This window comes from Danio rerio, chromosome 4 (genome assembly GCF_052040795.2).
Source record: "Danio rerio strain M-AB ecotype USA chromosome 4, GRCz13ab, whole genome shotgun sequence".
NCBI lineage: Eukaryota > Metazoa > Chordata > Actinopteri > Cypriniformes > Danionidae > Danio > Danio rerio.
Window position 1 is genome coordinate 53,356,541 of NC_141024.2, and position 23,558 is coordinate 53,380,098.

The window sequence follows — 23,558 nt, forward strand, 5'->3', positions numbered from 1 at the left end:
GAGAAAGTCCGAATGTGCGAATATAAAACCAATTTAACCTCTATTTTTAAAGAAATGTTTTACCTGATTTGTTTTTGATAATTAAAAGAAACTGTTGAAGCAAGTGTTAAAGAGAAGTTATTTTGTTTCTGTTCATTGTTTTATTTATTTTAAACAGGACATTTTTATTGTTTTGTTCATTTTAAACAGGACAAAGTGTCAAAACGCAGAGAAAATCTCCTGCTGAAGTGACTGATCTCCACACTGTTATAAAGATGGCGTTTATTAAAGAGGAGAGTGAAGATGTGAAGATTGAAGAAACATTCACAGTCAAACAGGAAGACCTGCAGGAACAAACAGGTTGGTTTTCATTCTCAAAGACCAACTCATTTCCAAGACCAAGTCATTTGATCCTCATTCAGTTATATTTTAATTATAAGAATACTAAATCCATCTTGCAGCCCTGAGTGTGCTGCCTAGTTCTCCTAAATGCACATAAGCACTCATTAAAAGACAGAATGAGTTTCTTTCATTACTTGTTCTCATGTCTTTTGTCTTTCTTTTATGTGTTATTAGTCTCCTATTTTCTCAACCTTCCTAATGTTATTGCTTTTCTTGTTCTTTTACTGTTTGTAAAGCGTCCTTGGTGCTTTATAAAATAAATAAAAACAATAAATTAATAAAAGGTTTAACTAAGCTGATATTTGACCTACAGTATTCTCATAAAAGACATTTTAGGCCTTAAAAAGTCTTAAATTTACTGAAATATTGTGCTGTATTGTGTCTTTTTTAAACAAGTCTTTATTTTTCTTTGTTCATGTTTTTCTACCCAATCTGGTCAAAACCCATACAATCACCAACGATTCAACTTAATAAAACTTTCAACTTTTTATTCAAAAAGGTCTTTTTAACTCTATTTATCATAATGGTTTAATTATTTTCCTCACAATAACATTTGTTTAAACGTGCTCCATGTATTTACTGCTGTGGATATCAACCTGGACAGATTGTTGTTCACAGATTTAGTTTGTTATAGTTTTTAAAACTTTAAAAACAATTGTTAATTTTTTAGTTTTAAAAATAAATTTTATTTTGATGGGGCAAATAAAAATCTTTTCCATATGGGCCATTTGAAAAGTTCTTTAGCCCTTTATGAGTCTAAAATTTCATTCATAATAGTCTTAAAATATCATAAAAAGTCTTAAATTTAACTTTGTAAAACCTGCAGAAACTCTGGTTTACAGTATGTCAAAAAATGTGGATGCCCCCAATATTGAGCATGCTGAATGTAATGGACACTAAAATAATTATTGTTATAAAACATTTTACAGTCTCAGAATATAGACCATATTCTTCATGCACCAACAGGCGGCGCTATTTGAATCTTTTTGCTTGAGACTTTTTTAAAGAATTCATTTTTAGATCCTAAATATCAGTGTTATGCTGCTGAGGCATGGGGCAATAACTATATTCAAGGTTTACCGCAGTTTGGAAAAGTCAAAGTTTTAAAATCGCCAACATTTCCTGCTGCACCGTTCATACAGTATATGTCAGTTTTTTTTTTAAATGTTTTGTTTTTTAGTAGAACACTATCTCCTGCAGTAAAGACCAAAGAGGCTGTTTTAAATTGTAAAGAAATCTGTGATTAATTTCAATTATTTAGCCTGAGATGTTTACTGCTCAAAAATATTTTAAAAGTGTCTCAGAAGAAAATATATTTTAGGATATCATACTGTCAGAATCTTATACTGGCCCATGCCTAATGCTGCTTGATGTTGCAAAGTCATATTTTCTAGGGTTGGGCATCTAAGCTATAATGCCGATTCGATACGCATCTCGATACAAAGAATACGATCCGATATATTAGCGATACATTTGTGACATATTGCGATGCAACACGATACGATTCACACCCATATCACGATACGATGCGATAATTCAGCACTAACTAATTAGATCAAGTTTATGAGATGATGTGAAAGAGGATGCTGTGCCATTGAATGAGTTTGATTATTTATTAACCAAGCAAAACCAAGACTTTTTTACAAACTGGCTCTTCTCTCAGAGCCAGAGTGTCAGTTTACAGTAGAGGGCCATTTTAGAACATATAGCACATATTATTTAAAGATTTTCAAGATAAACAGAATGTATAAGTGCAATATATATTAAAAAAATATATATTTGCACTCTTTCAACATAAATAAATTTAGCATTGCACAACAAGAATTGTGATTTAACTTTTCAACTATGAAAACAAGTTTTACAAAGATATATTTTGCCACTGATTATTCAAAACTTAAGGTCGTGAACTAGCAGTGTTATGCTGCGTTGAAACATCACTGTCACTGTAAACAACAGGCTAATAAAAATATAACAAACCAGCAATCTTCTTGCTGTGAGGTGGTCAAACTACCCACTGTGCCACCGTGACACCCAATTATTTTTATCATTATTATTATTAATATTATTATTATTATTATTAAATAAAAATTAACAGGAGGAGGTGTTTAAAACATTCGTTCTCCGTGACACTAGGCTGAATATCTTTGCAGATGAACAATGCAATAGCATTCGTTATTGGCGTAGAGCGAGCAGAACTGTTGCGCATGGAAAAAAAAACTTTCAATGCTGTTCTCACCACTTTTGGAGCTGGTTGAAGCAGTGCGAAAGCCGGGGATGCAGAAACACTGGAAGATGCTTTCACAACAACACCGTGGCGCCGCTTCAAGTGAGATATCAGATTAGTTGTACTGCCCGCGTATTTTACAGATGCGCGGCACATTTTGCAAATTGCATCTGTCCTGTCATGTCGTCCATCCTTAAATCCATAATGTTGCTTGCCATACTTTAGATTTAAAACTCAGTGGGGAATAAAATGTTTGTTTTGCTTCTCGCGCTTTCTGAGGGCGCTCCACTAGCTTCATCCGCACACCTGATACACTGAGTTGTAGTGTGTGCACATCCGCAAATCCGTTGCTAAGGCTTACTTTATGTAGGTCGATTAAATTATGCGCCAAAAACAGGTTGACAACACTTGTTAATAAATAAAAAATACATTCTATATTAAAAATAAAAGCTGTATCTCGGAAAAATCGATGCATCTCGCAAAAACCGATGCATCTCGATTTGCTTCCAAAATTTCATTCATCCTCTGCTGCTCAACCGATGCACTCGCATCGTGCACGCGCATGACCGCGTATCGATACATATCGGTTAATCTTCCCATCCCTAATATTTTCTCATTTTATTATTTTTATTTGTATGTATAGTAGGGATGTAACGGTATTGTAAATACCGTCATACCGCAATATTAATTTTTTTCGATATTACCGAAGTCGCATGACTCGGTAAAACTATAGGTCTTCTGAGAAAATTTGCTCAAGCGAATGAAGCGAACGGGAGGTAGAGAAAACTACAATTCCCATCAGCCCATGCTTGACCATCATCCCTTGTGGTCTGTTGTCGCTACAGATCCAGTATTGCGGAAATGGAGTGTGCTGCTAGAAGCGGGGATGAAAAAGAGCTGGAAAATTCTAAAGTGGGTGTTGTCGCCGCGCGCGTACTGAATAGCGATGTTGTCGCGCGAGTTCTTATCAGCTGTGTTGTCGCGCGCGTACTGAATAGCGGTGTCAGGCCCGGATTGGCTAATCGGGAGGACCGGGAGAATTCCCGGTGGGCCGGTCCGTTTTTTGGCCACGAGGACCGGTGTCCCTAGTTCCAGAATCGGTTGCTCTCAGCAGTCACACTTTTTAAAAAATAATTTATTTACTTGACCACAGCCTTCTTATTCATTATTTTACCGCAGCTCTGCTCTTCGTAGCCTCGTGAGCAGGATGCAGGTTAATGATGATATAACTAGATAAGTCACCATTAAACATACAGCTGTTGTGGTACAGTGGTTAGTACGTTATATTATGACGCGGCCATCCTGAGTTCGGTCCTTGTCTGAGTAACAATTTATTATTTTTTTTTCATTTTTATTGTTAAGACATAATACTGTAAGGGTTGTTGAACATTTGAAGTTCTAAAAGAGCTGTTTTCTCAAAAAAAGACGTGATAGTGTAATTAGAAACTGAATTGGAAATAACCTTATTTTAATATAGTCAGTGGTGAACTGAGGTGGGCCGGTCTGAGGCTTGAAACTCCAGGGCTGAAAAAGAGTCCCACTCCGGCCCTGAGCGGTGTTGTCAACACACTGTTCAGATTGATGCAGACATGAGACCTCTATCTTACTCATGGTTTGTCCTCTCAAGTGGGGGAAAGACAATGCACAACGTTACCCACTGCTGTCAACCTGGGCCAAGTCATATCTCTCTTGTCCCAGAAACCTCAGTCCCAAATGAGAGGGGTTTTTTTCTGTTGCAGGGGACATTGTAAATACCCAGAGATACCAGCTTTTACCAGATTATATTTATATGATAATTTTCCTTTAAACCCATCTCTATCCAAGTGAGTGAGTGATTAAATGTTGAATGTGATGAGTTTTCAACAATACTAAATTGAAACTTAATTTTTTTACATGGTTTAATATTTTTTTGTTATTAAAATTGAAGTTCCTGTTTCAAAGCTTACAGATAGATGGCTAATTTGTATGTCATTGACACTTTTGGCACTTTTTGGAGTATTTTCATAAGTTCTGTTTTTTCCTGTAAATGATTCAATAAATACCGTACCGTGACATTCATACCGAGGTATTACCGTACCGTGAAATTCTGATACCGTTACATCCCTAATGTATAGTAATGAACACACTTGTTTGTAGAGCAAGTAGTTTGACTGTTTTCGGCAGTTTATTATTTCTGGTCAAAATAATGCCAAAATCCACATCGTAAAAAAAAATAGAAAAAGAATAATAATTATAATTAAAAAGCAAATCAAAAAGAGTATAGGCTACATTAATATTTGCAAAAGAAAAGAGTTGTTTGAGTATATTTAAAGTTCTGGTTGCTTTTTATCTTAAACGTCTTTTAAGGGTTCTTTCTGACTATTTTTGTGTATGTAATTACCTAATTAAGTTAAAAGTTTTAACATAAAATAGTTCTATTTTTTTATATTGTCTATTTATATAAACTAATATTTTGTATAACACATTTTCATTATTTAACAGATTTAATACTTCTATAAATCAAATTCTTTCTGTTTCATCAGCTTTAAAATAACCAGATTCCTGATACATATGTTTGTGAATTTTATTTTATTTTGTAAGTTTCCTTGAGTGCTATAGCAGCATGCAGAGTTTTTTTTTTTTTGTGTGTGTGTGTGTGTGTGTGTGTGTGTGTGTGTTTAATTTAGTCCAAGGATCAAGTTTATGTAAAGATTGAGTTTATATGTCTGTGCATGTGTATGCATGCAGTAGGTTTATATATGTGCAAGTGTCATACTTGTTTTGAACATAGTATATGTTTATATGCGAGAAATTTATATGTGTATATTCATGTGTAGATATGCGAAATCCTACACTGCGCCTCATAGCCATCTGTGTTTGGTGTCGGGATGGTGTATGGTGAGGCGACATGTTGACTTAAACTTTTATGAACCTATTTGATGTTTCCGATGCTAGTCTGCATCGCTCTCCCGCACAGTTTGCAGAGCGCCGAAACAAAAAGCTGATCGGAACTTAAAAAGCCAAACAATGTCCACATCAACTACTTTGTCTGCATTCTTACTTGTGGAAGCTTGTTCCTCTATATCTGTATTCAGGTCGCTCATTTTCTAGCTTTCTGTGACAGAGCAGCTTAACCAACTTCTGAGCGCTGTCATCACGCAAGTGACATCACGCTCATTCTGAGCACACAAAGTCATATAGTGACAAATGATACAAGGTAGAAAATCTTATATATAGATAGATAGATATAGATAGATAGATATAGATAGATAGATATAGATATGATAAAACATATACACAAATGTATCGAAATATCGGAAATGGGTTTAAAAAAAATATCACCATAATTTAAAAATAATCTATTGTGATATATTGATATTATATTATTGTCCAGCCCTACATTAGATATAGAGAGCAAGATGAATAAAATATCACTTTTAGCAAATATAGTGAGATTAGATCCAGCATAACTCGTAACATCTAAAAGGAAAAAAAAAAGATAAATAAACCCACTTCTCATTTACTAGTCTGTTATGAGCCATATCATACCTCTTGAGCCTCCGATCTCCTCCTGATTTGCTGTTTCTGTTTGTTTTTTGAAAATGTAATTGTCTTCAAATCTGAAAATATATTTTATTTTATAGTGTGAGTTGTTATTCGATGTGATACGAAGCTGCAAGCATGTTCTTTTGGACAGAATTTTTAACTAAGGTGTAATAATGTCCAGATACTGGAATTTCTGACTTCATTACTTTGCTATATATTGATGTTCAATAGGCTACTATTTTTTAAATAACAACAATTGTATCAAAAATGGTACAATAAATTATTTCTTAAGTAGAAAATTATTTATTTTCTTTTTTTTTTTAGTTTTCCTCAAAATAGGTTGATGTGGGCATTGTAGCACTTTAAATGCATGTAATGCCTGTTTCATTTACACTTGAGCAGAAATTCCATATATGCCTCACAAAAGTAGCAGAACATTCCAGGAAATCCCTAATATGGATGAAGGCATCCAGCTATTGCCTTTGGATGAAAATAAGATCTGAATAAATATTAAAAGGCTTCAACTGATCATTTACACGACTGCGCCAATAAATGGTTTATATGTGTACTTCCAGCCATCTTAGGTATATTTATAAGAAAGTCGATTTATAATTTAATGCTAACTGACGTAGCATGTTACAGTAGAATATAGCTATAAAATAATATGCTAGATGCATAAACTCACTGTAATTTAACTATTACAGAAACGGATGAGAGATTTGTTTTTTATTTCAAAGCATTTTCCCAGATTATGTCAAAATAAGATGTTCCCAAATATCAGTCAGTTTGCTAAAACGCAGAAAGAAACCCAGAGTGGATAAAAATGACCCAACAGCACACAAGGGGAAAGGTGCACATTTCAGTCTTTATGGTGTACAGGTATATTTCATGTTTGCGAGACAAATATTCAGCTGTTTGTTCAGCTGTTACCTCAGAACTTTTTTTTCTGATGCGTTTACTGGTCAGGCACAGAATGAACAAGTATCTCCTGTCTGCTTTACACATTTTAGAAAAACATTTTGTTGTAATTCTGAATATATATGAATAAAAATAGGACACTTACAGCTTTTAAATCTGTGTCTGATCAATATGACCAAAATTACTTTTATGAGAAACTTTGAAAACTGGACTGACACAGTTTCAATTTACTAGAACTTCTAAGTTAAGTGGCTTCAGCACAATTTAAATTGTAAAAGCAATAGATAAAGATGAATTGAATCTGGTTAAATGTGCACACGTTAATGGAATGAACAAGATATGATCTGATTTATTTTACATTTAATGTGCATCAAAATTACAGTGTGTGTAGCCAATATTTCCTGTGTCTTTTCACCTTTACGCATTTGATGAGATTTTTAAGACTTAATGAAAACTGGTGTTTTTTTATTTATTTATTCATTTCAGATCTAATTGAAGAGAATGAGGGGAGTAAAGAGGAGGAACATCATGTCAAAATTGAGGAAAAAACTCATTTACACACTGATGATATTTTGAAAAAAAGAGACGAAAATCGTTTCACCTGCACTCAATGTGGAAGGAATTTGGGAAGAAAAGACAATCTTAAGATTCACATGATGATCCACACTGGAGAGAAACCATTTACATGCACTCAGTGTGGGAAGAGTTTCAACCGATCATCATCCCTTAATCACCACATGATGATCCACGCTCGAGAGAAACCATTCACCTGCACTCAGTGTGGGAAGAGTTTCAGACACTCATTATTTCTTAAACACCACATGATGATCCACATTGGAGAGAAACCATTCACATGCACTCAGTGTGGGAAGAGTTTCAGCCAATCATCATCCCTTAATCGCCACATGAGGATCCACACTGGAGAGAAACCTTTCACATGCACTCGGTGTGGGAAAAGTTTCAGCCATTCATCAAACTTTAACCGACACATGAGGATCCACACTGGAGAGAAACCATTCACATGCACTCAGTGTGGGAAGAGTTTCAGCCAATCATCATCCCTTAATAAACACATGAGGATCCACACTGGAGAGAAACCTTTCACATGCACTCAGTGTGGGAAGAGTTTCAGCCAATCATCAAACCTTAATCTACACATGATGATCCACACTGGAGAGAAACCATTCACATGCACTCAGTGTGGGAAGAGTTTCAGTTGCTCATCTTACCTTAATCACCACATGAGGATCCATACTGGAGAGAAACTATTCTCATGCACTCAGTGTGGGAAGAGTTTCAGTCGCTCATTATCTCTTAAAGAACACATGAGGATCCACACTGGAGAGAAACCCTTCACATGCACTCAGTGTGGGAAGAGTTTCAGCCAATCATCATCCCTTAATCACCACATGTGGACCCACACTGGGGAGAAACCATTCACTTGCACTCAGTGTGGGAAGTGTTTCAGCCAATCATCAAACTTTAACCGACACATGAGGATCCACACTGGAGAGAAACCATTCACTTGCACCTAAGCCACAGTTACACTGGACCTTTCTCCTAATAGACTGCCATTCATATGCACGCAAATGCGTCAGACTGTAAACGCAAGTTTGTGCGTCAAGTTTTGCAGTTCACTGCGTTGCAGAGTTCAAGCTTGATGAACTCTGACCAGCGAAATCGCATTAAGCCTAGTTCACACTACAGGATTTTAAACATCAGCAGATCGCTGTGCTGTTCACACTACATGACTTGACTTTGTGTCTTTTAATCTCTGTGGTGTTCACACTACGCAACACTCTGTGAATGATCCACAAGGGGGGGGTCACACACTACATGATCTGACAACAACTCATTCCCCATCAGCTCATTCAAGCTACCAAACCACAGCCAATGAAATTTTGAGGGAGGAGTCGTCAGAAAAAGCTGAACACTATTGGCTGCTTGTGTGCTGATTACATCACTGACAGCGTTTCAAGCTTTGGAGAAAGCATTTAAAAACATCGTCAAATCAGCTGATTTATCAGCGGATTAATCACTCATCTGCAAGGTTCCAGTGGATAGATACACAGAGAGTTTTTAATTTTTGTAATTGTATAACTCTTTGAAATAAAACTAACAAATAACACCCTGCCGTTTTCTAACTATCAGTTTATTTCTTTCTGACATTGTAATTTTTTTTATTACAATATTTAGTATTTTTTATTTCTGCCTTAAATTACCATATTGGTTAAAGGGCACCTAGGTTACCCCTTTTTTCAGATTTAATATAAGTCTTTTGCGTCTCTAGAATGTGTATATAAAGTTTCAGATCAAAATACCCATCAGATTTTTCATTATACCTTTTACAAGATGCTGTTTTATACTGATTTCCAGCAGGGGGTGGTTTTGTCTTAGTTAAGGCTAACCTCAAGTACTGTGTGGATATCTGTTATGCTAATGTACAAAATAAACCTGATTTAACTTCCACAAACCGGGATTGAAGCGTCTTCTTTTATAATTGTTCTGACACGCGGCTGTGCTGATAAAGTAAAGCTGAAGTAAAACCCTGTAATTAATTACACACATACTCTGTTTTAAAACACTTTAAACATGTAAAACTTACTCTTAATCACATTTGATGATGATTGCTGATCCTAGCGAACAGAACAGACCTTTTATTCCCGGTTGCTCTGCGTATGTCTGCCTGGACTTGTTGACATATACACGTGACTACCGGAACATGTTAATGCGCGCAGCTGTCAATCAATTCGGTGGGCGGGGGGATCGCACACCTACGTAATGGTGCGATCGATTTGAAAACCGCTCCAATTGGCCGACCCTTTTTTTGTAGTTAAATTGAAAAAAAAAGACTGGGTGTGTTCATATCACCTCAGTATGACGGTCTATACACTATACCAACACACAGATCTGTCCAAACTAGGGATGGGAAGATTAACCGATATGTAGCGATACGCGGTCATGCGCGTGCACGATGCGAGTGCATCGGTTGAGCAGCAGAGGATGAATGAAATTTTGGAAGCAAATCGAGATGCATCGGTTTTTGCGAGATGCATCGGTTTTTCCGAGATACAGCTTATATTTTTAATATAGAATGTATTTTTTATTTATTAACAAGTGTTGTCAACCTGTTTTTGGTGCATAATTTAATCGACCTACATAAAGTAAGCCTTAGCAACGGATTTGCGGATGTGTACACTTACACTACAACTCAGTGTATCAGGTGTGCGGATGAAGCTAGTGGTGCGCCCTCAGAAAGCGCGAGAAGCAAAACAAACATTTTATTCCCCACTGAGTTTTAAATCTAAAGTATGGCAACATTATGGATTTAAGGATGGACGACTTGACAGGACAGATGCAATTTGCAAAATGTACGAGTAATCTGAAATCTCACTTGAAGCGGCGCCACGGTGTTGTTGTGAAAGCATTTTCCAGTGTTTCTGCATCCCCGGCTTTCGCACTGCTTCAACTGTAGCTACCAGCTCCAAAAGTGGTGAGAAAAGCATTGCAAGTTTTTTTTTCCAATAACGGATGTTATTGCATTGTTCATCTGCAGGGCCGGAGCAAGCTGAACTGCCGCTCTAGGCAGAGGACGATCATGCCGCCCTCAACCCCAATGTGAAAACGAAAGTGACCGGTTATGAAAATGAAGTGACGTGTCGCGGACCTCTATTCTGCCGCCCTATGCGCGGATATAACTGAGGACGCGCGGGTGTCGCGGACCTCTATTCTGCTGCCCTATGCGCGGATATAACTGAGGACGCGCGGGTGTCGCGGACCTCTATTCTGCCGCCCTATGCGCGGATATAACTGAGGACGCGCGGGTGTCGCGGACCTCTATTCTGCCGCCCTATGTGCGGATATAACTGAGGACGCGCAGGTGTCGCGGACCTCTTCTGCCGCCCTATGCGCGGATATAACTGAGGACGCGCAGGTGTCGCGGACCTCTTCTGCCGCCCTATGCGCGGATATAACTGAGGACGCGCGGGTGTCGCAGACCTCTATTCTGCCGCCCTATGCGCGGATATAACTGAGGACGCGCGGGTGTCGTGGACCTCTATTCTGCCGCCCTATGCGCGGATATAACTGGGTGTTGCGGACGCCGCCAACTCTATACTGCCGCCCTAGGCGGTTTTAAACACCTCCTCCTGTTAATTTTTATTTAATTATAATAATAAAAATATTAATAATAATAATGATAAAAATAATGGGTGTCACGGTGGCACAGTGGGTAGTTTGACCACCTCACAGCAAGAAGATTGCTGGTTTGTTATATTTTTATTAGCCTGTTGTTTACAGTGACAGTGATGTTTCAAAGCAGTATAACACTGCTAGTTCACTACCTTAAGTTTTGAATATTCAGTGGCAAAATATATCTTTGTAAAACCTGTTTTCATAGTTGAAAAGTTAAATCACAATTCTTGTTGTGCAATGCTAAACCTTTATGTTGAAAGAGTGCAAATATATATATATATATATATATATATATATATATATATATATATATATATATATATATATATATATATATTAATATTTATTGCACTTATACATTCTGTTTATCTTGAAAATACTTAAATAATATGTGCTATAGGTTCTAAAATGGCCCTCTACTGTAAACTGTCACTCTGGCTCTGAGAGAAAAGCCAGTTTGTAAAAAAAGTCTTGGTTTTGCTTGGTTAATAAATAATAACTCATTCAATGGCACAGCATCCTCTTTCACATCATCTCATAAACTTGATCTAATTAGTTAGTGCTGAAATATCGCATTGTATCGGGATATGGGTGTGAATCGTATCGTGTTGCATCGCAATATGTCACAAATGTATCGCTAATATATCGGATCGTATTCTTTGTATCGAGATGCGTATCGGATCGGCATTATAGCTTAGATGCCCAACCCTAGTCCAAACAGCTTGAAAAGTAGATTTTTTACCATAGGTGCCCTTTAAAGAGCCTGTGTGGTGACCGCAAAGATTCAGCTCGGACGAGACGCCGTTTAAAGTTTGGTTTTTTTTTTGTTTTTTTACATATAGAATATCATTGCTTTAAATTATTGTAATGTTTTTTATATTTGTAGTTTGTATATATAACAAACGCTTAGCTTATTGTTCACAGTGATCGTTATAATAGAATAATGTGCATTGCATAGGATTATTCAGTATTTACATTCTTTAGTCGCAGCACTGTTTTTATTTATAGCATTTAGTCATTAAACAATGATATTTTTAAAAAATTTATTGTAATTTTAAAAACTTAAAACTTGCAATTCTAGCCCGTGGTTGTAATATTTCAAGCTTGTTCTCAGACAAGTCTCTGGGTCACTAATACTTTGTATTTCTGGAAAATCCGGGATGGAATTCTAGTAAAAAGTGGTACTGTAGAGGAACGGCTTCCCGGCAGTTTTACACCACCTAAAAAACTAATTTATTTTTGTTTAATTTATTTATTGACCCTGCTAATCCAGCGAGAATATTTTTTTCTATGGTTGCATCTGCATTTTAGTTTCTGTGATATATTCTATACAATATAGAAAGGCATATTGTATCTTTCTCAATTAATTCAATAAAGTTGTTCTTTAAACAGCTTAAGCATTGAGATTTAAACCTGTATTTTGACCCTAATAGTAAATTGTTATTATGCACATCTGAAATAAAATACATTTTTACTCCAATGAAAAATACGTGTTGAAATAGAACACAAATAGACAAATGTATTTAATATTCTACAGTTTTATTTTTTTGAGTAATTGGTTTTCACTATTTTAGCCTATGATTTAAATGTTCTCTCTGTGTTTAAGTGTACTGTGTGTATAGAAGAGTTGAATGAATTTATGCTCTTGATGAATGTGTACAGCTGTATATTTGTATAAATAAAAAATGATGACATATTGTGGTGTGTTCTGTCATATGTACAGATTAAATAATATGTATCCTTTAAAAAACTGTAATTAATAATATATATTAGTAATATGTGTTGGTTTAATGTTGAAAAGGTTGTTTAAGCATTCATTTCAACGTTAAATCATTTGGATAAATTATATGTTGAAAATCTGTGGATTCTATGATGTTCCAGTCGACCTAAAATCAACATCATTTCAACATTAGACAAACCAATTAGGTTGATTATATTTTGGAAATGTGTGGATTGTATAATGTTGTTTCGATCGACTGAAAATCAACATCGATTCAACGTTGGGTAAGTAACCAATTGTGACGATTTCAGGTTAGATTTGAATGGAGTGCCTGATGTCGTTTCAACATTACACCGATGAGCAAAACGATGTTGAATCAACGTCGGTGATCAACGTGGATATGATATCAAAAGAAACGTTGATTTTAGGTTTTGTGAAAAAATACATGTTGTACTCGGCCTAAAATGTACATTCTTAAATGTTATTAAGGGCAGAAATTCACACATAGATTAAGGTACATCTGAACAGTGATTTACAATAATAAAATCCAAATGTCAAAAAATGGCGTTTATCGCGTTTTGCAACCAAACTCTTCATATGCATACAGTTGAAGTCAGAATTATTAGCCCCCCTGAATTATTAGCCCCTCTTGTTTATTATTTCTAAAATATTTTTTTCAACACGTTTATGAAATAATATTTTACTAGATGTTATTCAAGACACTTCTACACAGCTTACAGTGACATGTGAAGGCTTAACTAGGTTAATAAAGTTAACTAGTGAGGTAAGAGTAATTTATTAAGGCTCATAATTCTGACTACAACTAACTTTAAGTTACTTTTGTATTTGCATTTTAATTTATTTTCAAAATAGGACTTTATTTGTATATATATATAGTCATTTTATTTATGTAATATTCTTGCTGTGTTTACATAAGAATCCTCTGTCTTTTATACTTTAGTTTAAATTGTATTTTATATATAATTGTTTTATTTCTGTCATATGCTTGCTGTGTGTGTTTAGATGTATATTTTGTAATAAACTGCAATATATTTAAACAGTAAGGCCTTTATCTTTATTGATTTCTTGCATCATTTCAGAGAAAACTAGTACAAACTGTGAATTCCAATTACTTTTATTTGTAAAATAGATTATAATAATTTGGTATTTTTTCTCAAGCAATGCAAAGTGCATTATTTATTGCATACTACATGCATCCATTTAAAAACCTGTTTAGTGATGGGAAGTTCGGATCATTTTACTGACTCGGATCTTTGAGTCTCGTTCATCGAGATCAACGAATATTTTTTCAAGTCATTTCGTTCATTTGGTTCAATTTGTCAAAATGTTATTAAAATTTTACGAATTGCTTCCAAACACATCTACAACTAGCCCAAAAGGTTGATTGCATAACACATAAGTGATAAATGGAATATTATAAGAAGGAGAAAATAATACTTTAATGTTTACCTGCTCTTTTGTCATTGAAGGCATTTTTGTCACTTTGCTCAGCTCACCTCTTCATGTCTTCTAATGTCAGTGGTTCGTTCATGTTACACTGGCAGTCACATTTAATCTTAACCAATGTACACAGTCTCAGCCGATAGGAGCCATAATGATTAGTTCACCTATCAAGTCTTAAGTCGTTCGTTGTTTACGTGACAGAATGACATAACCTGAGGATACGAGAGATGAGCGGTTCAATTCTTTTTCCGACCCTAAATGCGTATGATTGGCCCGTGATGAAGGAGTGAATCAGACCCGATAGAGCACTCGAGAGATGAATGGATCAATTCTTTTTCCGGCTCTAAACGCGTATGATTGGCCCGTGAGGAATAAGTGATTCAGACCCAATAGAGGACTCATGAGGTGAACCGATCAATTCTTTTTCCGGCTCTAAATGCGTATGATCAGCCTGTGATGAACAAGTGACTCAGACCCGATAGAGGAGAGATGAACGGATCAATTCTTTTTACGGCTCTAAATGCATATGATTGGTTTCTGCCTTTCTGCGATGAACAACTCGAAATGTGATGAAGACTTGAAATAACTATACCACTTGCACAAATGTGTGCACGCGTGAATTAACAAATCACTTCCTGAGAGGACTCGTAGTTCCCGAGTCATATTCCCTGGGGTCCGTTCTTTGTACCTCGCTTAAATGATCTAAGATGATTTGGCAGATCCTGAATCTTTAAATCTTGATAGCTGATCTCTCACTAATTTGGTTCTTTAAAGAGGTTCGCAAATTAGATTAGAATGTCTGGATAAACTGATCTGAGATCGCTGCTTGTGTTGTGAAGGACAGATCTATCGATCATATAACAGATCATCAGATCAGATCTATCGATCCTTGAAATCATCAGCAATGTCGTTTGAGAGCCTCTTTATGCATGTGCAAAGTAACTGAGTAGAAAGCATAGTACATTTTGCTTCCCCCCCACCCCCTACTGTCTTAGATGAAACTGCGTTTGGAAGAATCATATCCAGAGGTTTTTTCTTTTAGTGTTAAGACTAAGTTGGCCAGAGCACCTGTCTTGGGAACAGCAGGTGCTAGGTTCAAATCCAAACTGCACCTTTCCCTCAGATTATGGGAGAGTGGCTTTCTGATCTGAAACTCTTTCAATGGCCGATAGCATATGTTTGTCCTGATTTCCATTTTCCGAGCTGACTCTGGGTTTGGATGTAATGAATCTGAAGGTTCCAAAAAACACTTAACACATGATTTAGGATAGATTAAATAAAAATAAATTCATGCACTTTTTGCTTTGATCTTGAACAGAGGCCAGGTTACCGGTCAGGTTTGAGACATGATCATCCAGACTCAAAAAGACTGCATCCGTCTTGTCAGCATTTTCTGCATCCTGACATGCTGGTTTTTGTTGTGTATTATTTTTTCTTCTTCAATTTTTGTTATCCGGCAAATGTCTCTTACTGTGAATTTCTGTGGCGCTGTGGCTTAGCTGGTCAAAGCGCCTGCCTTGTAAACAGGAGATCCTGGGCTCAAATCCCAGCAGCGCCTTAGTCCAGGTGGTGCGTGTGCTTGTTTCATAGAGCTCACCGCAATGAATTATAAAATTGTATAGCTTTGAGGCGTAATGAATAGTGCGACAAATATAGTTAAACAACCTCTTTGCTTGCCATTTTAAGACTTGCTGTCTTTTTTTAGTCTCTGTGTGCAAAAACGTCTTGCTTCCTATTCAGCGTTGGCGCTGTGGCTTAGTTGGTCAAAGCGCCTGTCTCGTAAACAGGAGATCCTGGGTTCAAATCCCAGCAGTGCCTAATCTACAGGTGCCAGAATTGCTTTTTGTTAAGAGTAACAAGTGTTTACGCAGCGGAATGTTTAGCAGTCGGTTTCTTAACAAAACTCAAATCCGTAAGAACGCTGCTCGTTCAAGAGGGCTTTGGACGATGGCTTTAGATAGCATAGTGTGGTAATGCCTAACCAATTGGACTTTAATATTTCAAGTCCAGATATTCACACATGCAGTGCTACTTTTTTTTTCTTTTTACGAATTAAACAATTAGCCCCTGTCAAGGTCGTTTGGCGCTGTGGCTTAGTTGGTCAAAGCGCCTGTCTAGTAAACAGGAGGTTTCACATGGCCACCATTTTATAGAATGAAAGCTAGGCTGTGGTGGGAAAAACTATGGAAGTATAGGAGCAGCATTGTAAACATTGCAACAACGTGCTGTGGATTACAAACATCCAGCTGTTGCCACGATTTCAAAATGCAGATAGTGTAAACATCACTTTAATATCATTTAGTTCAGTTTAATTCCAACAATTAATAACAGATTAGGCATCAAACAAAATTACAATCTCTTTAAGAGTAATATGCTTAAGTGGCCTCCTAGAATTTAGTTCATGGCACCAGGTAAACACAGTGGGGACGGGGACTGAGATTAAGATGTACACCCAGGTACATAATGTTGCTGTGTGACTCCATACAATACTTCTGTTTTTTTTTCCAACGTAGCCTCGATTTCACTTTTAAAATGGCAGCCTCTTGAAATCAGTCTACAGAGGGGGCTGGTAGCCTAAGTAGCACTGAAAGGGAGACAAGCCCATAGATAAGATAGGAAGGGAGAACTCATGGTTAATCTGGAACTTCAAGATGAGGGTTCCCTGCATGCGGCGCAATGCAGGACCCTCTCCAGCCACAGATTAGCTTGCACGGCCTGGCCATTGGTCTGTGGGTGGTACTCGTGAGAAAGGCTAGGAGTCACCCTCAGTTGTCAGCACAATTCTGCCCAAAACTTAGACACAAAATGGGGACCCCTGTCTAAAACCATGTCAACTAGGAGGCCATAAATACGAAAGACGTGGTCCAAAAAAATGGCTGCTTTCTTCCTCGAAAAAGGTAATTTGTGGAGGGGAATAAAGTGAGCTGCCTTCAAGAATCTGCCCACTACAGTGAGAACTACTGTGTTGCCACTGGATGGGGAACCCAGTGACGAGCCAACAAAAACTGACCAGTTTTTGAGATTCACCAGAACCATTATCTGCTTTTCCACTATCGTGCCAAAAGTGAGCAAGCCAGGGCCAGTCGCGTTTCCACTGTCACTTCCAGGGCCTGGTCGGGCCAAAGCTGGGCTTCCTAAGGGCGAAATATAGACTATAGCCTATTTTATTACTTGTTCTTATGTCCTGAAACACTTAACACTTTCCTTTCCTTGTTTTTAAATAAATTGCTCTTAAACTTAATATTTACTGATTTTCACAGGTTGTCAACTCATTTTGCACAAGCACCAGACCATGGAGTGAGAACCACTGCTCTGCGGTACTCAAAATAGCAAACTATCATACTCAAAATGAATTGCCTTCCTAAAGTTATTTCTCTGCTTCAGTATATCCCTGTAAATAATTCTTTACAATATTTAAAACAGTTTGATAATTTAATCAATTTATTTTTCTGGAACAATAACGCCTTCAGTCTGAGACATCTCGCGCACTGGTCCATCCCTCCGGAGAAGATCTATCTTGGTTTAAGGATAAAAAAGCCATCCTGCTTCCTCTTCCACAACTACAATCCCTATCCATCCATTTTTTTTGTTCATTTTATTTTGTAAATGTGTCTTTTTAGGCTTATCTCAACAATATAATAACTTTTACTGACAGAATTTTAGATGCAGGCTAGGACGGTCTCGGTCATTTGCAGATAATGTTGTCCTATTGGCTTCACAGGACATGGACCTTCAGCATGCAGAGGGACAATTTGCTGCTGAGTGTGACAAGGAAGGAAAAGAAACAACACCTCTCAGGAGCTTGACTAGAAAAAGGAGGCCATCTCCAGTTTGGAGGAGAGTCCTTACCCCACATGGAGTTCAAGTATTTGTGTTTTTCTCGAGGAATGGAATGTGAGATTAAAAGATGGATCAGTGCAGCGGCCGCAGTAATGCAGTTGATGTGATTGTCAATTGTAGTGAAGGAACTAAGACGAAAGGCAGTGTTCTCAATTTACCGCTCAATCTAGGTTCCTACTCTTACCTATGATCATGACTGAAAGGACAATATCTCAGATACAACTAGAAACATTTTACAAAGTGTTATGACCTGCTCATATGAGTCGTAACATAAAAGAGAGATGAACCAACAAAATAGCCTGAATGCAAAATATTTATTATAAAATGTAACTTATAAAGTGTTGCCCCCTTGAACAATGAATAGGACAGTCATTTGATTTTCTGTAGATTTATTTGCTCCGGTCTTTTTTTCTGTGACGATTCGGGACTGAACAACAACGATTCATTTACAAGAACGGTTCACTTACAGACTGAATCACTTATCTGACTCTTCTTCTCTTATGAACACACAATGTCTCTTTTCTCACAGCGCCCTCATTGGTGCATGCATGCATCCCTGTACGCTGCTCTCTCCAACTTATTCAGATTTATATATAAACCACAAATAAAATAAAGGCATTAAAAATAAAATTAAACATTTATAATCCTTTTGAGGCCATTACAAAAGCAATCAATCAAAGCAACCAAAAAATGACGAGGAATATTAATGAAGATAAAGAACTTAGGATCTAATCACAACAACACTTTAATTACAAGATAGAAGTAATGCAAAAGAAAACCATAAGGTTAAAGAGTCAATGAGATGGCAGGTCTTGACATGAGGACTCCTTAGTAGCCACAGTGTCCTGGGGTAGCTCGCACAACAACTTTTATTTTCCCCCGTGAGGAGTAATGCAGGCACCTAGACATAGAGGTAAAGTTGGTTTTATATTCACACATTTGTTCATTTATAGGTCTCTATGTTGTTTACCTTGTTACTTTGAATATTCAATCATAATTAGAATGCAAGTGTGACTTCTAAACAACATTAACACTGTTTATTTGACTGTGAACAATGTTGTACTTTGATAGTCATTGGCTGATAATATGATGTCGCTATTTAGAGTTTGCAAATAATACTTTTATGAAATTATATTATTAAGGGGAAAGTCTGAATGTGCGAATATAAAACCAACTTTACCTTTATAATTTAGACTCCAATCTAGAGTCTTGGGAACATCACAGTGTATTAATAATGTAAAAATATGTTCCCAAATCATAAAATATTTATCAAGTTTTTATTTTACTCAAAATAGTAAATATAGTAAACTAGAAAGAATCTTGAACCCAAAACATTAAAAAAAACATTAGTGTGCCATTTGGGACGACACTACATACATATACTACCCTGTTGAGTGTCTAAGTGCATAAGTACATAGTGCATGAGTGCATAGTGTATAGTGTGCCATTTGGGACGCAGCTTTTGTGAATAAATCGGGCCAGATACACTCAAGATTTTTTAATCATGTTAAGATTCCATACGTAATGTTATTGATCATGGATTTAATAAAAGCTAATGTTAAACATTACATTCAAACAGTTACTACAAAGTGGTAACATTATTTTTCAAGTTTGATGTTGGGAGTTGATATATTTACATTTAAATAAAAAAAAATTAAAATGAAAAGAGTATTACCCAGCTACTGAAATACATATATCACATTAAGCATTGAAGCTCTTTTATAACATGTCAATAGTGACTTGTATATCAATACACACGAGTGTCATAGAAAAGTTTATAATGGGAGGTCAGTGAGATGTGAAACGGCAAAGAAGCAATTTCCTGCTTGACTGGTACAAACCGGAGGAGGAAATTTCAATGAGAGTCAATGGAGTAACTTTTCATACATTGACTGTGTTAGGTACATTTGCTTTTAAACAAACTTCTATACCACTAAGGGGTTTAAACTCCACTCCTCTGTCATATCACCTGCTCTCCAAGAGGTACTTCTAGGACCACCAGCCAAGACACGCCCCATATCCTCAGCCTTCCATCCATTTGCCACCCTGCAGGGGGTCGAATGCCCACTTCAACAACCCTTGCACATCAAGATATTACAGTTATTATAACATGCATTAACAAAGGCGCTCCCATTCACAGTTGCCCATGCACTTATGAAGAAACCTTGCATGAATATGAGCTAAAACAATTGATATCTGCTGTATATATACTATGCTGTAAATATTTAATTTTTGATTCTCTCTTATTTTCTCATTTTAAAAGCGCATGACTGCCGGCTCCAGATAACTGCCCTCATTCAACCCTTAGCAAAGATACATTTTCACTCATACAGCCCATACCCTTAATGCCATATTCACACTACACTTTTTGGTTTTTGAGATGTTCTGAACTAACATCAAAACTTTGCAGGATGAAGAAACTCTCTTTATAAAGCAAACAGATCATTTACACAAGGGTACACCCCAATGCATATCTAGGGCTCTTCCCCACATTTCTTCATTTAATTTTTCCCTCTAATTGTCCTATACTTCCATTCACTCTTGTTTACCACAGCTCTGACCCATTTCGGGGTCGCCCAAGTTTCAATTGCTGTGGCAGCAACGCTCTAAACAAGCTCGTATAAACGTACACTTCCAATACCACTATCATCGCACTCCACTGCATAAATAGAGCAGTATATGCTTATGCAGGAGCACACATTGCCTCCATACTGACCCACTGAACCTCTGCAGCAGCAGAGACGCTAAGCTGAGCCACGCTCCACTACAGCGCAACTGCAGCGACGCTCTAGCCGACCCCTTATTCACTCTCACATCTACATATCACTAACGACAGGATTTTACATTCTTATGGGAACATGCATAAATATGCAATACTGAGTACCACTGCACCTTTGCAACAGCAGAGACGCCCCACCAAGTTACATTCACCAATAGCACCACTGCAGTGGCACTCTAGCTGAGCCCCTCTTTTACTTCATCTCTACAGATCACTTCTGACAATATTTAGCATTCATAGCGCTCCAACGCTGACTACCACTGCACCTCTGCAACAGCAGTCGCTCCGCTGAGCCGTTCCTTGAGCACCTAACTTGTCCCGTCACCCTCTAACAGCAATATTCACCGTCAAAATCCCCTTTTTCCCAGAGTCGGCCAACTAGCCCTGTTCCCCGGGCGCCGGCCCCCGCAGGGGTCTTGTCAAACAGAGAACATCATCTAAAACAACACTAGCTACATGAATACACTGGAGATTGGACTACAGTTGTATCCACACCTGTACAATCACTTGCAAAGAGATTTTAAGCAGCAGAGGTGCTGTTTGCCAGATGTTTATGAAACTGTTCTTCACTCAGCTGCCATCATTGTGTTTACGGCAAATGTGACACATTTACATTTACGTGTTCATTAAGGTTTGCTGATTGATTGAAAATCTTCCCACACAGAGTGCATGTGAATGGTTACTCTCCAGTGTGGGTCTCACACAGTCAAGTGATGTAATTTCCAAGGTCAGAGTTCACCAAGCTTGAACTTAGCAAGGCAGTGAACTGCGAAACTTTACGCATAAACTTGCGTTTCCGTTCTGATGCATTTGCATGTGTATGAATGGAAGTCAATGACTGTAAAAAATATGGACGAACCCAAAATATAGCCTACACACCATAACGATTTACCATGCGGGAACAATCCAGCAGAGGTATAGTCAGTCTGAGGGCAGGCAGTCTCCGGCAGGCGAGAATCTAGCCGGAACTAAGTGTATTTTGCTATCTGGGTGGCTAGGCGTGTATAAGCAAACTAATAAAGCCCGAAAAAAAGCCCTGACCTTAGCGAATAAACAGTGTTCCACCAGGATCATGTATGTCAAAAACTATAGTTTACTGCTGAACTCATTTTGTCATGGTAAAATAACACAGAAATCAAATAATAACACTTCAGTCTCCTGCCCAGTTAGCGCGGTTCGATTGGCATATGTGAACAGGGCAATCGCGCTCTGTTCCGCGCCAAAGTAATCGCTCCGAGATCGCTTGAATGAGATGGTCTCGGCTCGATTGAAACGAACCCTGGAGCGGTTCGATTGCAGTGAGAAAGCGATCCGATCCGAGCGCGGTTATATCACAGTTTTTTATGGATATGTAATAGGCTTACGGCTATATGAAGAGAGAATTATGAGTAGGGCGGGAAGTTTCGCGAGTCTCCGGATGCCCGCGAACGAGTGATGATTTTCTGGTAATCTCGCGTCTCCCTCCCGGTCCGCAAATAGGCATTGTCGCGCACCCTTCTCACCCCTCCCCACCGCATCTCTCCTCAGACACGTCACGCGCGCACCCTGTCAATCACCACCAAACCACCACCTCTCCTGACAGCTGAGCGGGACGCTGCAAAATAAACCCTGACACTCTGACCAATGTAAGGAGAGTTTACTCGCATGTGACTTTTTTTTTAGCTCTTTTGGTCCGATTTGAAACTTTGCAGTGTGAAAGCGAACCGCTCCAAGAGCAAAGAGCAACAATGTAACATTTGTAATCTCTGTTTCGGAACAACTGAATCGATTCACAGGTGTGAAAGCACCCTAAGACTTCACTTTAATAATAAACAAGCATTGCCTTCTGCTCCCGTTTTGTTAAATCTGTTATTCCCTCCCTCTCTTATAGATTCAGCATCCCAATGATGGTCTAGGAAGGGAGTTAACTGTGTTAAGGACCTATTTAATGATGGCCTATTTATCTAATTTCAACAGTTTACAGACATTGAGATTCCCCAGTCTAATATTTTAGGTACCTTCAAGTCCGTAGTTTCATTAAAAAACACTTCTGTCCTTCACTGAACCAACCAGAAGCATGCTGGATAGATGAATTGGTAAATATGGACGCATAAAGTTGTATGATGTCCATGTTATATGAAGTGATCCAAAGAACTGCCTTGGACTACAAATATCAGATACAGCCTGGCAATATGCCATAGCACTGGTACACATCTTCTGTATGTATTAGACATGGTCATCTTCAGTTAAAGGTGCTTCATAGGCTTCACCTATCTAGGAGCAAGCTGGCAAAAATGTATCCATATACATATACAGTCATATGTTCTGGGAATGCCCTAGATTACATAAATATTTTGGACCGATATTATTTGATAATTTTCATTTAAATGTAATAAAGATATGGATCCTAATCCTTTGACTTCAATTTGTGGTACAGTGAACGAAGAAATGTACCTGTCAGCCTAATCACAGAAATCCTTGCCTATTCTTCTTTATTGGCCAGACGCCTGAGTCTTCTCAGGTGGAAAAAAACA

At 37.6% G+C, this 23,558-nt stretch overlaps 4 protein-coding genes and 2 non-coding genes across 8 annotated transcripts in view; 4 read left to right on the plus strand and 2 right to left on the minus strand.

Annotated features, from left to right (window-relative positions):
• Positions 1-23,558, plus strand: part of LOC137490924 (uncharacterized) — a 671,652-nt gene that overhangs the window by 514,671 nt on the left and 133,423 nt on the right. The window lies entirely within an intron of this gene.
• The window catches only part of si:dkey-151g22.1, a 472,026-nt gene that overhangs the window by 382,171 nt on the left and 66,297 nt on the right, over positions 1-23,558 (minus strand). The gene's annotated exons all lie outside the window — the stretch shown is intronic.
• The window catches only part of LOC108183685 (uncharacterized), a 301,560-nt gene that overhangs the window by 274,923 nt on the left and 3,079 nt on the right, over positions 1-23,558 (minus strand). The window lies entirely within an intron of this gene.
• On the plus strand, positions 188-9,521 carry LOC141381671 (uncharacterized). Its single transcript, XM_087249101.2, has 2 exons — positions 188-339; positions 7,535-9,521. The coding sequence occupies exons 1-2, from the start codon at positions 255-257 to the stop codon at positions 8,581-8,583; spliced, it is 1,134 nt and encodes a 377-aa protein (XP_087105227.1). The 5' UTR covers positions 188-254; the 3' UTR covers positions 8,584-9,521.
• Positions 15,911-15,984, plus strand: trnat-ugu (transfer RNA threonine (anticodon UGU)). Its single transcript has one exon. It is a non-coding gene; the product is annotated as a tRNA-Thr (tRNA).
• On the plus strand, positions 16,171-16,244 carry trnat-cgu (transfer RNA threonine (anticodon CGU)). The gene has a single exon. It is a non-coding gene; the product is annotated as a tRNA-Thr (tRNA).

Excerpts from the sequence above, each read along its gene's own strand:
- LOC141381671 (XM_087249101.2), top strand. The coding sequence starts at position 255 with ATGGCGTTTATTAAAGAGGAGAGTGAAGATGTGAAGATTGAAGAAACA. Across the intron at positions 340-7,534 it reads AGACCTGCAGGAACAAACAG|ATCTAATTGAAGAGAATGAG; the intron begins GTTGGTTTTCAT and ends TATTCATTTCAG.